The 16,002-nt window shown below is 45.9% G+C and overlaps 1 protein-coding gene across 1 annotated transcript; it reads right to left on the bottom strand.

The window, feature by feature from the left end:
• Positions 1 to 1,162: 1,162 nt before the first annotated feature.
• On the bottom strand, positions 1,163 to 14,314 carry WFDC1 (WAP four-disulfide core domain 1). Its single transcript, XM_032230983.1, has 6 exons — positions 13,786 to 14,314; positions 6,751 to 6,946; positions 6,126 to 6,209; positions 5,901 to 6,041; positions 4,643 to 4,684; positions 1,163 to 1,713 (listed from the first exon to the last, which is right to left on the bottom strand). The coding sequence occupies exons 1-6, from the start codon at positions 13,930 to 13,932 to the stop codon at positions 1,655 to 1,657; spliced, it is 669 nt and encodes a 222-aa protein (XP_032086874.1). The 5' UTR covers positions 13,933 to 14,314; the 3' UTR covers positions 1,163 to 1,654.
• Positions 14,315 to 16,002: the final 1,688 nt, after the last annotated feature.

The following is a 16,002-nucleotide window of genomic DNA, read 5'->3' as shown; positions in this document are numbered from 1 at the left end:
GGACTGGAAGGTCTCCAAGGTCTCTTCCAATCTTGTTATTCTATGTTCTACACAGGGGTGGGTTTCTCGCCCCGTTCCAACCGGTTCGGTTAGAACAGGGCCGGCGGCGTCCTCGTGCATGTGCGGGATGCACGCATGCGTACTAGCGTCTGCCCGACGCTCCAGCTGCTCCTGGACGATCGCGCAGGCGCTGTATGCATCCTGCGCATGCGTGGAAGCGCAGAACTCGTCAAAACCGGGTAAGGACCGCGGGCGGGCGGGCGCGCCCTTCGCCGTTCCCGGAAGTTACTTACTTCCGGGTTCGGCGACCAACCGGTTCGCAGGGACCGCCGCGAACCGGTTGAAACCCACCCCTGGTTCTACATCATCATATCCCAACCCCTTGATCAGCGGTGGAAACCAAGTTAAAACACTTTTGATCAAGGGTTATTTTTTAGGTTCAGCCTGAATGTATCTCATAAAGGAAAGCACATCCCTTTTGGGATTGTGAGTTCCTCCAACTGTTCTCCCTGTTAGAAAATCTGTATCTAATTGGGGAAAAGCATAATAACTCCATTGTTCTCCTATCTCACGGGGAATATAACATTTTCTGCTTCAAGAGAGGCACTCTGGTCATACATGATGCCTTCACTCCATCAATATCCCATGTTTGTGGGACTACTGTTGTGGTCTGCCAGTGGCCAATGGAGCTGGCAACAGATTCGGACAGTGAGGAGGTTGGGGAGGAAGATGGGCCAGTCCTGGAGTCTGGGGAAGACTCTGATGAGGGCTCTGCGTGGGAGGCAGAGAGGGGGCCAGGGCCGTATGCCAGTTATCAGCTGCCTTCAAAGTCAGACATCAGTGAGGCAGAGGAACAGCTGGAGCCTGTTCCCAGTGTGCGCACGGGCAGAGCTGCCAGACGAAGGGAAGAGCTAAAGAAGAGAGGTCGACTTGGGAGTAAGGCCACAGGTGGACAATGAATGGCCCCTCCCAGAGGGAATAAGAGAGGAGCGAAAGGGGAGTGGAGTTTGCAGGAGGCAATTAGTCCGCTTAATTAGTTCGTGACTCTCCGAGACTCCTTGCCAAGTTTTGCAAATATCGGCCTGGCAGCTCTCCAAGCCAGATAAGGTCTGTGACCGTAAATCCTCCCTTGAAAGATTTTACTGGATGTGAATGAGCAGAATTCACTGGAAATTAATAAAAGGGTTTTTTAATCGGGACAAGGAGTTTGCTTCCTTCTCTTGGGAAACCTTGGTCAGAACAGCTACACACCAAAGATCTCATTCATACAGAGGTTTTGGATGAATAATCATCATTATTAGTACGGATAGAATGGCTGAATTCTCCAAAGACCAAATTAAATGCCCAGACTATACATTGCCATCTTGTAAAAACGACACTATTAAAGGGTAGAGTTGTTGGAGAAGACCACTGTTGTCCATCCTGGTTTTAATGATAAGGGTTGAAGTCCCATCTAACCCCTTACCCTGGCACGAGGTTCATATGAGGCACACTGAAAAGAAATTCAAACCAGCCTGGCACCACCAACAGATTAGAAATGTTTCTCCTCCTGGTTTATTTTCCCTTCAATCATGGTTAACCCTTTGCCCATCCAAGGTTGTTGCTGTTTTCCCTTTGACATCACACGTGGCCATTTGTAAGAATCTTTCTTGAGTTAACCAAGGTGTTTCTGCGTTTGCTTCACATAACCCACTACGTTGCTGGAACTGCGCCCTGAAAAAAAAAGGGGGGGGGCAGAAAATCAAGCAGTTAAAAAGAGTAAAGGTTCCCCTCGCAAATATGTGCTAGTTGTTCTCGACTCTAGAGGGCGGTGCTCATCAAAGCCGAAGAGCCAGAATTATAAATACCATCAACACGAAAGGGAGTTTGCTCAGAAGTTGAAATACACCAAGTGAATGAGAGGAAGAGTGGGAAGCAGAGGAGAGAAGAAAGATAGGAAGAGAGGGACAGGAGAGAGAGGGTGAGGGGGGAAGATGAGGAGAATAAGGAGGAGTGGTAAGGGGAGAGAGGAGAAGGAGAAAGGAAGGGGAAGTAGAGTAGAAAATGATGGAGGGAAGACAGGGTGTAGAAGAGTGGGAAGCAGAGGAGAGAAGAAAGATAGGAAGAGAGGGGTAGGAGAGAGGGCAAGGGGGGGAAGGAGAATAAGGAGGAGTGGGAAGGGGAGAGAGGAGAAGGAGAAAGGAAGGAGAAGTAGAGTAGAAAATGATGGAGGGAAGACAGGGTGTAGAAGAGTGGGAAGCAGAGGAGAGAAGAAAGATAGGAAGAGAGGGGTAGGAGAGAGGGCAAGGGGGGGAAGGAGAATAAGGAGGAGTGGTAAGGGGAGAGAGGAGAAGGAGAAAGGAAGGGGAAGTAGAGTAGAAAATGATGGAGGGAAGACAGGGTGTAGAAGAGTGGGAAGCAGAGGAGAGAAGAAAGATAGGAAGAGAGGGGTAGGAGAGAGGGCAAGGGGGGGAAGGAGAATAAGGAGGAGTGGGAAGGGGAGAGAGGAGAAGGAGAAAGGAAGGAGAAGTAGAGTAGAAAAGGATGATGGAGGGAAGAAAAGAGGTAGGGAGGGGGAGGAGAGAGGCGGAAGAAAGTGTTGGATAAGGTATAAATATGGTGTATGGAGAGCAGAAGAGCCAATAATTGGTTTTTCTTTTTATTTTTTTAGGTAGTTGATGGCAAGATGAATTGATCTAATTACTTAATAATACAACATGATATTGGCTATGTAATAGTATACATGTGATTATATGTTATGAAAATGGAAAATAAAAAGTTTTTTTGAAAAAAAAAAGCTGAAGAGCCAGCGCTGTCCGAAGACATCTCCGTGATCATGTGGCCAGCATGGCTCAATGCCAAAGGCGCATGGAATGCTGTTCCCTTCCCACCAAAGGTGGTTCCTATTTTTCTACTTGCATTTTTTACCTGCTTTCGAACTGCTAGGTTGGCACAAGCTGGGACAAGTCACGGGAGCTCACTCTGTTATATGGAGCTAGGGATTCGAACCGCCGAATTGCCGAGCTTTTTAATCGACAAGCTCAGTGTCTTAGCCACTGAGCCACCGCATGCCTCAACATGGCAATACTTAGTGACAAAATAAACAAAAATGTCTCCTAGGTGAGGGTGGGAGTGAGAAATTGGCATCTCGTCTATTTAACCATCATCCGACTTGACGGGCAGTTCAAAACAAATTGTAGATAATCACCTAAACAATAGTTGTTCCAAAGTAGGAACCAGTTTTTACAGGATGGAGGTGAGGAGAGGAGACCTTCTAAAAGAAATCTAAGTTGCCTCACTCCGTTACGCGGCGCTAGGGATTTGAACCGCTGAACTGCCGACCTTTCTGATCGACAAGCTCAGTGTCTTAGCCACTGAGCCACCCGCTCAGTATAAAAATAGCCTACCTAACTTAATTTTGAGATATTTTTGTTTTAGGAAATAGCAAGACGAACCAGTTCCTTTCCATGAAAACAATCTCACTTCCCATCGCAATTTTGTTTGGAGTCTTGTTTCCAAATCTTTTCCTATATTCTGCGCAGACCAGCCTCTTCAAGCCAAAGATCTCTTTCCTGTTTATTACGGTGAGATGGAATGCTGAAGGACGAACCTCGGCTTACAACAACAATTGAGACCAGAGTTTCTGTCATAAGTTGTTGCGGTCGTAAGTTGAGTCGGATGCGAACTTATGACCATCTTCATGACGGTCATTAAGTGACTCCGCAGTTGGCAAGCAAAGGCTGTAGTTGTAAGTGTGAACCCATTCTTCCATATGTGGGGTTTTCTGCCCAAAATTGCCGGAAAGGTGCTGAATCGTGATTGTGGGATCGCAGGATTCTGCGGCGGATTGAAAATGTGAGCTGGTTGCGAAGTCCCCGACTTGTGACTGTCTGACCATGGGGATGGGGTGATGGCCATAAATGCGAGGACCAATTATAAGGAGGTCTTTTTTTCCCCAGCACTGTTGTAACTTTGGACATCAAACATTCAAGAAACGGTTATAAATTGAGGATCGCCTAGGTAAACTATCTTTCTAGATCCATGTTCTTCAGATTGCAGCTCCTCTCAAATATGATTTAATCATTAACTGCTTTTTATGAATGCTCCAACACTGGAAGTTTTAAAGAAGAGATTGGACAACCATTTGTCTGAAATGGTCTAGGGTTCCCTGCCTGAGCAGGGGGTTGGACTAGAAGACCTCCAAGGTCCCTTCCAACTCTGTTATTCTGTTATTCTTTTTTCCTTCCTTTCTTCCTTTCTTCCTTCCTTCCTTCCTTCCTTCCTTCCTTCTTTCCTTCTCCATCAGTGGAGGGTTTCAAACAGAGATTGGACAACCATTTGTCTGAAGTGGTGTAGGATTTCCTGCCTGAGCAGAGGGTTGGACTAGAAGACCTCCAAGGTCCCTTCCAACTCTGCTATTCTGTTATTCTGTTATTCTTTTTTCCTTCCTTCCTTCCTTCCTTCCTTCCTTCCTTCCTTCCTTCCTTCCTTCATTCATTCATTCATTCATTCATTCTCCATCAGTGGAGGGTTTTAAGAAGAGATTGGACAACCATTTGTCTAAAATGGTTTAAGGTTTCCTGCTTGAGCAGGGGGTTGGACTAGAAGACCTCCAAGGTCCCTTCCAGCTCTGTTAATCTGTTATTTTAATGCTGAAACTTACCAAAATAGTCCTTGTAGTATTTGGGTCTTAGATTCCATCCATCTGGAGAAGGAAAAAGAAACACCAAAGCCTTCAGCATCTTCACAAATCACCATGTTGCACAAATAACAAGCATAGTGAGCGTTTTTTTTTCTTCAAATCCCCTCAAAAAGGAAACGACAAAGTGGAGTTGTGAACCAGAGAGGTTAGCTGTGCTTTAGGTTTCTGGGAGAAAGTTGCACAGAGATATTTCTGGTCTCTGGAAAACCAAGAAAACTCTGGAAAACTACAGCAGGAAACAACATTGTTTTATTTTAGTTTTTGTATCACCTTCCAAAGATAATTCCACACCTAAAGGTAAAGGTTCCCCTCACACATATGTGCTAGTTGTTCCTGACTCTAGGGGGCGGTGCTCATCTGGAAGAGCCGAGGTGGCGCAGTGGTTAAATGCAGCACTGCAGGCTACTTCAGCTGACTGCAGTTCTGCAGTTCGGCTGTTCAAATCTCACCGGCTCAGGGTTGACTCAGCCTTCCATCCTTCCGAGGTGGGTGAAATGAGGACCCGGATTGTTGTTGGGGGCGATATGCTGACTCTGTAAACCGCTTAGAGAGGGCTGAAAGCCCTATGAAGCGGTATGTAAGTCCAACTGCTATTGCTATTGCTATCTCTGTTTCAAAGCCAAGAGCCAGTGCTATCCAAAGACGCCTCCATGGTCATGTGGCTAGCATGACTAAACACCGAAGGCGCACGGAACGCTGGAATAGGAACAGGTGGTTCCTATTTTTCTACTTGAATTTTTTACGTGCTTTCAAACTGCTAGGTTGGCGGAAGCTGGGACAAGTCACGGGAGCTCACTCTGTTACACGGTGCTAGGCATTCGAACCGCCAAACTGCTGACCTTGATTGCTGAACTGATTGACAAGCTGGGTAGGTGGGGCTTGGTGGTCATGTGACTGGGTGGGCATGGCCAACTCAACGTCACTCACGTTGATGGGCGCTTCACCTTAGCTCTTACAATGTACTAAGTGTTAACCGGAGAGGTTTCTGTAAGCAGGGCAATAAAGATTAGGCTAGAAACAACACCAGAATGTTTCCTTCCCGCCTTCCTTACAGGATTAGCCCTGTAAAGTGGGGAAAAACAAAATGAGATTTCTTCCAACAACCCAACTGCTTAGAAAGTTACCAACCGGTTCTCCCGAATAGATGCGAGCCGGCTGAATCCCACCATTGCTTCTCTCCTTCTCCCTAGAATGGTTCACATTCCTATCGGTAACTCACCCGAGTTCCCACGTAGCTTGATGCATTGTCCCTGGTTAGGGATGCCCTCGGCGGCATTCCCCGGGTGAATGATGTGGCATTCGAACCCCGTTGGACAATGAAGGGGGTCATCTCCGTCCTCAGTGGTGCTGCATGTTTCAGCTGTGAAAAGAAACATTTCAAGGTCAACGAAGGCCCCCTGGGGCACCTTGGAAGCCATCACTGCTGCATCTTCTGCTACTATACCTTGTAGGACTTCCTCCGGTCCGTCCAGCAGCCAGCCATTCCCCCCCAACCAGCGAGGCTTGGGCTGAATCAGCCAGTCTAAAACTTTTCCAAGAAAAGAGACAGAAATATGTCTTATTAATGAAGGAGAAGCATCCATAAAGGAGATTATTATTTGTAGCCCAGGGTATCAGGCCTGCAATTATATTCCTTTTAGAATTTTGGCCTGCAGCACTGCAGGCTACTTCAGCTGACTGCAGTTCTGCAGTTTGGCTGTTCAAATCTCACCGGCTCAGGGTTGACTCAGCCTTCCATCCTTCCGAGGTGGGTGAAATGAGGACCCGGATTGTTGTTGGGGGCGATATGCTGACTCTGTAAACCGCTTAGAGAGGGCTGAAAGCCCTATGAAGCGGTATATAAGTCTAACTGCTATTGCTATTGCTATTTGCAACAACCGGTTCACCCAAAGCAGTCCGAACCGGCTGAATCTCACCCCTGCTTCCACCCATCCTTGTGAAGGACTCGAAGGACAATTGAAAAACTACACCACCAAATTCAAGACATTTGTTTTGGGCTACGGCCACAGTTGCAAGGATGGACCTACTCTGATCGCATCTCCAGCATGAGATATTATGGGCTGGCCTACCTGGGGGCGGGGGCACGGATTCTAAGCAGGCGTAGATGCATCCATTATAGCAACAGCGCTTGTGTTTCTCGCATTCAGAGTCCGATCGACAGCTGGGTGCTTCACACGCTCGTTCGGGTAAGGTCTGCGATGGGGGAGGACACCGGTCATTCTTCTGGTAGTGTGCGTTGTGGGGATGAAGGGAGTCCTCATAATCCTGAAAGAAAGTAGATCTTTTTACTCGACTCACCCTTCAGCATTTTTCAAACACATTCTCCCATCCTTTTCTATCAAGCTCACTACAGACCTGTTCACCTGCGTAACTTGACACATGGTTCAATGTTTTCACGAACCGAGCAGAGGTGGGATTCAGCAGGTTCTGACAGGTTCTGGAGAACCAGTAGTAGAAATTTTCAGTAGTTTGGAGAACCGGCAAATACTACCTCTGACTGGTCCTGCCTCCATCTATTCTCTGCCTCCCAGGTCCCAGCTGATGGGGAGGAAATGGGGATTTTGCAGTATCCTTCCCATGGAGTGGGGAGGGAATGGGGATTTTGCAGTATCCTTCCTCTGGAGTGGGGAGGGAATGGGGATTTTGCAGTAACCTTCCCCTGGACTGGGGAGGGAATGGAGATTTTGCAGTATCCTTCCCCTGGAGTGGGGAGGGAATGGAGATTTTGCAGTATCCTTCCCCTGGAGTGGGGAGGGAATGGGGATTTTGCAGTATCCTTCCCCTGGAGTGGGGAGGGAATGGGAATTTTGTTATATCCTTCCCATGGAGTGGGGAGGGAATGGGGATTTTGCAGTATCCTTCCCATGGAGTAGGGAGGGAATGGGTATTTTGCAGTATCCTTCCCCTGGAGTGGGGAGGGAATGGAGATTTTACAGTATCCTTCCCCCTGGAGTGGGGAGGGAATGGAGATTTTGCAGTATCCTTCCCCTGGATTGAGGAGGGAATGGAGATTTTGCAGTATCCTTCCTCTGGAGTGAGGAGGGAATGGAGATTTTGCAGTATCCTTCCCCTGAAGTGGGAAGGAAATGGAGATTTTATAGTATCCTTCCTCTGGAGTGGGGAGGGAATGGAGATTTTGCAGTATCCTTCCCCCTGGAGTGGGGAGGGAATGGAGATTTTGCAGTATCCTTCCCCTGGATTGAGGAGGGAATGGAGATTTTGCAGTATCCTTCCCCTGGAGTGAGGAGGGAATGGAGATTTTGCAGTATCCTTCCCCTGGAGTGGGGAGGGAATGGGTATTTTGCAGTATCCTTCCCCTAGAATGGGGAGGGAATGGGGATTTTGCAATATCCTTCCCCTGGAGTGGGGAGGGAATGGAGATTTTGCAGTATCCTTCCCCTGGAGTGGGGAGGGAATGGGGATTTTGCAGTATCCTTCCCCTGGAGTGGGGAGGGAATGGGAATTTTGTTATATCCTTCCCATGGAGTGGGGAGGGAATGGGGATTTTGCAGTATCCTTCCCATGGAGTAGGGAGGGAATGGGTATTTTGCAGTATCCTTCCCCTGGAGTGGGGAGGGAATGGAGATTTTACAGTATCCTTCCCCCTGGAGTGGGGAGGGAATGGAGATTTTGCAGTATCCTTCCCCTGGATTGAGGAGGGAATGGAGATTTTGCAGTATCCTTCCTCTGGAGTGAGGAGGGAATGGAGATTTTGCAGTATCCTTCCCCTGAAGTGGGAAGGAAATGGAGATTTTATAGTATCCTTCCTCTGGAGTGGGGAGGGAATGGAGATTTTGCAGTATCCTTCCCCCTGGAGTGGGGAGGGAATGGAGATTTTGCAGTATCCTTCCCCTGGATTGAGGAGGGAATGGAGATTTTGCAGTATCCTTCCCCTGGAGTGAGGAGGGAATGGAGATTTTGCAGTATCCTTCCCCTGGAGTGGGGAGGGAATGGGTATTTTGCAGTATCCTTCCCCTGGAGTGGGGAGGGAATGGGGATTTTGTTGTATCCTTCCCATGTAGTGGGGAAGTGAATGGGGATTTTGCAGTATCCTTCCCATGGAGTGGGAAGGGAATGGAGATTTTATAGTATCCTTCCTCTGGCGTGGGGAGGGAATGGAGATTTTGCAGTATCCTTTCCCTGCCATGCCCACCAAGCCACACCCACCAAGTCATGCGACACACACCGAGCCACGCCCACAGAACAGGTAGTAAAAAAATTAATCCCACCACTGGAACCGAGGAATAGAAAGCTTTTAAGGAGACAATGTTCTTCTTCTGAAAAATTTTGAGAATTGTGTATGATACCTAGATGTTCCACAAGGTGGCCCTGGTTGGCAAGGACAATTCTGCAGAGTCTTCTGCTTGTTTGTCTGTCTGTTTGTTTATTAGATTTATATTATATTGTTGTTTATTCTGCTTGAGGATGGCTCCAGTGGAAACCATCTCATCCCCAGTTTTGAGCAAGGAAAAACACCAGGATGCAATGCCGATTAAATTTCATATGTTTGCCAAAGGAGATGACGGACATTTATTGATTTTTTTATCAGTATTTGCATTTGGGAACAAATGAACAGATGGAGCGTGACCTGCAAACTCCCAACCAATACAGGCAGGGCAAGTTATTATATCTAAATATAGAGCAAACTCCACACTCCCTAGCACTGATGATGTTGCCTAGTTGGGCAATGAAATGTCTGCAATGTCTGTAATGAAACCACCAAGCTCAGAGGGCGCCAAGCACTGACAAGACATGAGAATTTATCTGGTGCAAATTTCTTTGAAACAAATACATGGTCACCAAGCGCAATTCTCCTCCTCCTCCTCCTCCTCCTCCTCCTCCTCCTCCTCCTCCTCCTCCTCCTCCTCCTCCTCCTCCTCCTCCTCCTCCTCCTCCTCCTCCTTGCAGGAGGATTGGCAGGAGGAGGACTGTGGGGTCCTTGGTGTTCTCTGAGCTTGGTGATATTCTTGCAGATGTTTCATTACCCAACTAGATAACGAAACAATTTGCATTGATACCAAATGCAAATACTGCTAGCACTCCCGTCTGTCACTGATGATGTTACCTAGCTGGGTCATGAGACGTCAGCAAGAAAACCTCCCAGCTCAGAGAACACCAAGGACCCACAATTCAACCCTGAGCTACAGATATTCTTTTAAATTGATAGCCGGTCAGTTCTTGCTTGTTCTCCAGCCTCTTCTGTGGCCAAAGATCATGCGAAGTTAAATCCTTTCAATTGGAAGGAGGGGTGCCTTGTCGTCCCCCACTCCGAATGGCACTGACCTCTCCAAGGTCAAGTCACTAAATTTGGCTTCACAGTGTCCACTGTGTCTTCTTCGGCCCACATTCTATTCTAATTAATCACAGGCATTCTGAGTATTTTTGCTAACTCGGAGGGATACGCAAATGACATGCCACCAGGAATAAAAATCCTTTCAAAAGGATTATTGCTAATCTTTTCAGATGAGAAAGATTATATCCTACACAGCCTGGACACAAACCCAATTTAGAAGAACAGTATTCCCTTTAGATGGGGCCCTCCCTCCACGCGATGTGAGCAGATGTTTTTAGCCAGCGCATACAGGTAGCATTCAAATAGCAACGGGTTTTCACACTTGCTGGGGTTCAACAAACTTCCCTTCAGGTGAATCAGAAGAGCCGAGGTGGCGCAGTGGTTAAATGCAGCACTGCAGGCTACTTCAGCTGACTGCAGTTCTGCAGTTCGGCGGTTCAAATCTCACCGGCTCAAGGTTGACTCAGCCTTCCATCCTTCCGAGGTGGATAAAATGAGGACCCGGATTGTTGTTGGGGGCAATATGCTGACTCTGTAAACTGCTTAGAGAGGGCTGAAAGCCCTATGAAGCGGTATATAAGTCTAACTGCTACTGCTATTGCTAATTTGCTCCTGCTAATTTGCTAATTGCTAAACAGGCTGGAGAACATTTGAGAATTTCAAGAAGATCGCCATATGTCCTTTATCATCTTGTTCCGTTATCTCTCCAGCCGTCTCAGACCTCTGAAATTTAGTCCTTTCGAACTGAACCCAGAAGAACATTTCTTCCAACATTACAATGTACACTGAAGATGGCATTTAATTTTGTTATGCGAGGTGCATTGACAATAAAGTAAACTAAACTAATAACTCGATTAATTGACGAGAATTAATCCTAGAGTCTGCCACTAGGGGTCTCCCTTTGCATATTTGTTAATATTGGAGAAATGAAGCAGGCCGGGAATAACCAACCCTAAATCAATCCATGCACCATCGAAAGCAGGGGTGGGTTCCTGCCAGTTCTAATCTCTATAGAAGAGGTTCCACAAATCTACAGGGCCGTATAGAACTGGTTCCAGCTCCCTCCCCCCGCCCGTCCACACATCATCAAGATGAAGAGCGAGAGGAGGAATTCTGGGAGTTGAAGTCCACAAGTCTTAAAGCTGTCAAGTTTGAACACCCCTGGGGTGTTTTTTTCTAAAGGGTTAGGGGTGCAAGGGTCTTGTAACTTGACAGCTTTAAGACTTGCACATTTCAATGCCAGAGTTCCTGAGCCAACATGACTGGAGGAGGAATTCTGGGAGATGAAGCGCACAAGTCTTAAAGCTGTCAACTTTGAACACCCCTGGTTTTTTTTTCTAAAGGGTTAGGGATGCAAGGGTCTTGTAACTTGACAGCTTTAAGACTTGTGTGCTTCAATGCCAGAGTTCCTGAGCCAACATGACTGGAGGAGGAATTCTGGGAGTTGAAGTCCACAAGTCTTAAAGCTGTCAAGTTTGAACACCCCTGGGTTTTTTTTCTAAAGGATTAGGATTGCAAAGGTCTCGTAACTTGACAGCTTTAAGACTTGCGTGCTTCAAATGCCAGAGTTTCTGAGCCAACATTTTGGTTGCTAAGCAAGAGCGCTGTTAAGTGAGTTTCACCACATTTTACAATTTGGCCATGCCCACCCAGTCACATGTCTAACAAGCCACTCCCCCGGCCACATGGCCGCCAAACCACTTCCACCCAGTCACATGGCTGGCAAGCCACTCCCACAAAGCAGGCCACACCTACAGAAGAGGTTTTAAATTTTTTTGAAACCCACCACTGATCAAAAGGCACCTACGTACTCACTCACTCAATAGAATTTCTTTTATTTATACATAACAGCTCTAAAACAAACTAGATTCTCCAGCAAAATCCTCTCAAGGGTTCTTGAGTTCAGTGGAAAACACCATTCCTCCACTTTCCACACACCCCCTTCTTTCTCTTTTTTTTTTTAAAGTTTTCATTCCTTATCACTCTCAGGGCTTCTTGTGACAAAGAGAGGAAACGTTCTTTCAAAGAAACGGTGATTAAAAACACCTTGGCATTTTAACCTTGAACAATTCTCCGGGCCCTTTGGGATTTCCACCTGCCCCAGAGTTGGTTTCCTCCTTTGGGAAGTCAACTCCACCCAACATTCTGCTTTGGTGCCACAGATCCCTTCCTTGATGGCTTCCCCGGAATCAGTTCGGAGGGGAAGACGTGCGAAGAACAATCCAGATCCTGTTTTAAAAATGACCCGAGTTGTATCCCAACGCACAATGGGAGAACCTCGCCCCGGAACCTTCCAAGAAGATTTGATTTATTCGTCGGAGGCCAAATAAATCGCAGGGGGAAAATTCAGGGCCAAACTTTCACAGGTTCAGAGCAGCATTTGGAAAAAGTATGTCCTAGCGGTGTTTTTTTTCAAGAGGCAACAAGACTTTCCGGTTTTTCTTTGAAGGCGTTTCACTTCTCATCCAGGAAGCTTCTTCAGCTCCGGGTTGCTGCCAGCATTACTGCTGGTTCACCTCGCTGGTGTGCTCCGTGTATGTTACGCATTTGCGAATAATTTGCATGCGCAGAACCGAAAAACAAGATGGCGCCTCTGTAGGAGAACCAGTTTGGGGGCATGGCAGGCCTGGGTCGCTGCTGGTTCCAGCAACCCAGGCCGCCAGGTTACTACCTGTTTAGCCAAACTAGCAATAGCAATAGCAGTTAGACTTATATACCGCTTCATAGGGCTTTCAGCCCTCTCTAAGCGGTTTACAGAGTCAGCGTATCGCCCCCACAGTCTGGGTCCTCATTTCACCCACCTCGGAAAGATGGAAGGCTGAGTCAACCCTGAGCCGGTGAGATTAGAACCGCTGAACTGCAGTTAGCAGTCAGCTGAAGTGGCTGCAGTACTGCACTCTAACCACTGCGCCACCTCTGGTCCAAACTAGTAGGAACCCACCTTTGATCTAACTTCTGGAAACATTAAAACAGTCCAGAAAGCATAGATAACTAAGATTTCAGTTATCAGAGCTATCAAAACATCCACCCATAAATTAAAAACACAATAAACACATCATAAGCCAGCGTAAACTCAACTATAACTCACCCTGGGCAAGTAAGGAAAAGAAAATCACAATTGATCACCCTAAATTCCACAATTATTACATTTTTCTCTCTCAATTCAATAGGCTAAGATAATTAAGAGCGCAAAGACCCCACAGTTAATTAAAAAGAGAAGCGTGAAGTATCACAGCAGAGAAGTTACTAGGCTGCCCCAAAGTTAGGTATAAGTAGATAAGCGGATAGAGTAACCGTACCAAACTTGTCCCTTTGCGGAAACAGAAGTGAAATAAAAAGAAAGAAAGAAATATACTTCTTTAAGGGGGTCTTTACTTGATTAGACCACATCCCTTTTTGGCAGAGAATAGTTCTCCAGATGTGTGCCAGGTAGGCCAAACTCAACACCAGCCAGAAGCACTTAAGTTTCGTTAAAACTCTCTGGGTTTGGGGGATTCAGCACGGAGAAAATGTACGGCAAGCAAAGTCGTGATGGGGATGGAAACTCCGATGGAACCATGACAAAAATCTGAAGACAGATGTTGACACAACTGAGCCAACTGTGAACGCTTCGAATTGCTGAATTCTCTGGAGAGAAAATCGAAAGGCTTGTGAGTTTTTTCCCCCCCCTTCAAAGACCACCAAAACAAGCCTAACTATGCACCCTACATCCCAGACATGTTGTTACACTTTCAGCAGAGGGTCAGACTAAGTGACCTCGGAGGATTCCTGTTCTACCCTTCCCTTTCCTTGACCGCAACTGTTTACTTACATCGTAATTCTCCGCCGGCTTCAGTGGCGCAGCCTTCAGTTGCCTTCTCCAGCGCCTCTTTGCATAGTTCCAGGACGGGGAGAGCAAAAACATTAGGCACCAAGTCGTTGTAAAGAACCTGGTGCAAAAATACAGCTTGCTCCCCATTCTACCTCCTCTTTCAGCTGTCTTTGTGTCAAAAACAAAACACACACACACACACACACAAATGAGAATTGCAAACCCTGGTGGAGGATGGAATTTGCACCAGATTTCTTTGCAGGAGAAAAGAGAAAGGCAGGAATGGAAGTTAGCTAATCCGCCGAAGTCAAATTCTGTTCTCTCCCAGACAATTTGTCCTTAAAAGGGTTCAAGTCTGCAACCAGAAAGGATGCTGCGGTGTTGCCAATAGGTTCCTTGCGCCAAGTTGGAGCTGCTGCTCCCGATCTTGCGATTGCTCCCAAGCGTGGAGGTCTCCCCACCCAAAACCGGCCACCCAGCTTTCCAAGGAAAGATAGATGAAAAGATTATTTTTAGACCCTTGTCTCAACATCTGGCTCTCCGAAAACGGACCCACAGAGAATGAGAGAGAGAGAGAGGTGGTGGTGGTGGGGGAGGTCATTCAAATTAGGAGGGGAAGAAAGGATCGGATGTCAGCGGCTGGGAGCGAAGGAAAAGGAGAAAGCTGGGAAAATAATAATAAGGATGTGATAAAAAAAAAGTTCTCTAAGGAATAGGAAGGACAGGTTGGAGCAAATAGCTTTTCCAGGCAAGTCCATCACAGCTGTGAAAGGCCTTTTCTTCTTCCTAATTGTAACCTTTTCTTTCTTTTTCTTCCTTCCTTCTTTTCTTCCTTCCTTTTTTCCTCCCTCCCTCTTTCTTTCTTCCCTTCTTTCTCTTTCTTTCTTCTTCCTCTCTTCCTTTCTCTCTCTCTTTCTTTTTTCCTTCCTCACTCCCACTCTTCCTCCCTCTTTCTTTCTTTCTTTCTTTCTTTCTTTCTTTTTTTCTTGTGTCCAACCAACATGTGCAACCCGTTTATTTTTACTTTTCTTTTATTTCATCTTTCTTTCTTCTTTCTTTCTTTCTTCTTTCTTTCTTTCTTTCTTCTTTCTTTCTTTCTTTCTTCTTTCTTTCTTCTTTCTTTCTTTCTTTTTTCTTGCTTTCTTTCTTTTTATTTTTTGTGTTCCAAACAAATGTGTGCACCCGTTATTTGTATTTTCTTTATTTCATCTTCTTTCCGTCCTTCCTTCTTATCTTCCTCCTTCCTCCTTCTTTCTTCTTATTTTCTTTTCTTTTTTTTTTTCTTTTCTTTCTGTCTATCTTTCCTCCCACATATGCAAACCCTTTATTTACTTTTTTTTATTTCATTCTTCTTTCTTTTCTTTTTTCTTTCTTTTCTGTCTTTCTTTCTTTCTTTCTTTTTCTTCTTCTTTGTCTTTCTTGTGTCAACCAAATCTTGCAACCCTTTTATTTTTACCTTTTCTTTATTGTTACTTTTTTCTTTCCTTCCTCCTTCTTCCTTCCTTCCTTCCTTCCTTCCTTCTTTCTTTCTTTCTTTCTTTCTTTCTTTCTTTCTTGGTCCAACATGTGCAACCTTTTTATTTTTACTTTTCTTTTATTTCATCTTTCCTTCCTTCCTTCCTTCCTTCCTTCCTTCCTTCCTTCCTTCTTTCTTTCTTTCTTTCTTTCTTTCTTTCTTTGTCCAACATGTGCAACCCTTTCATTTTTAGTTTTCTTTTATTTCATGTTGTGGGATAGCTGAAAGACTTTTAAGAATCTCAGAGCCCTGCAAGGAATCCAGAAGATTTTTTTTAGCACCTTCTTGTCGAGCCAGAAAACGCCAGAGAATCAGCGATGGTTGGAATAACCATTTCAAAATAAAAAAAACAGGAATAACCATGAAATAGGGATAAATTCAAACTTAGGCAAAACCAAACAACACTGGGTTGAATTCTGAATTTTTTTCCCCAGCGAGATAACCTTTTACTTGCTGATCCCCCTGTGAAACATACAAGCACATTTACACAAAGGGGTAATACGTAGAGGCTATGTAGAATTCTGTATTTTTATTTGCACGTCTGATGTGTTTTTTAATACTGCCTCCTAGGAGTCCTAAGAGGGACGCAGAGGCTAGGACACTGAGCTTCTCGATCAGAACGGTCGGCAGTTTGGCGGTTCAAATCCCTAGCGCCGTGTAACAGAGGGAGCTCCCGTGATTTGTCCCAGCTTCTGCAAATC

The sequence above is a fragment of the Thamnophis elegans genome, chromosome 14 (assembly GCF_009769535.1).
Source record: "Thamnophis elegans isolate rThaEle1 chromosome 14, rThaEle1.pri, whole genome shotgun sequence".
Taxonomy (NCBI): Eukaryota; Metazoa; Chordata; class Lepidosauria; order Squamata; family Colubridae; genus Thamnophis; species Thamnophis elegans.
This window is presented reverse-complemented; position numbering and strand designations above follow the sequence as displayed.

Excerpts from the sequence above, each read along its gene's own strand:
- WFDC1 (XM_032230983.1), bottom strand. The coding sequence starts at position 13,932 with ATGGGGAGCAAGCTGTATTTTTGCACCAGGTTCTTTACAACGACTTGG. Across the intron at positions 6,210-6,750 it reads ATCCGTGCCCCCGCCCCCAG|TTTTAGACTGGCTGATTCAG; the intron begins GTAGGCCAGCCC and ends TTCTTGGAAAAG. Across the intron at positions 6,042-6,125 it reads ACCGGAGGAAGTCCTACAAG|CTGAAACATGCAGCACCACT; the intron begins GTATAGTAGCAG and ends TTCTTTTCACAG.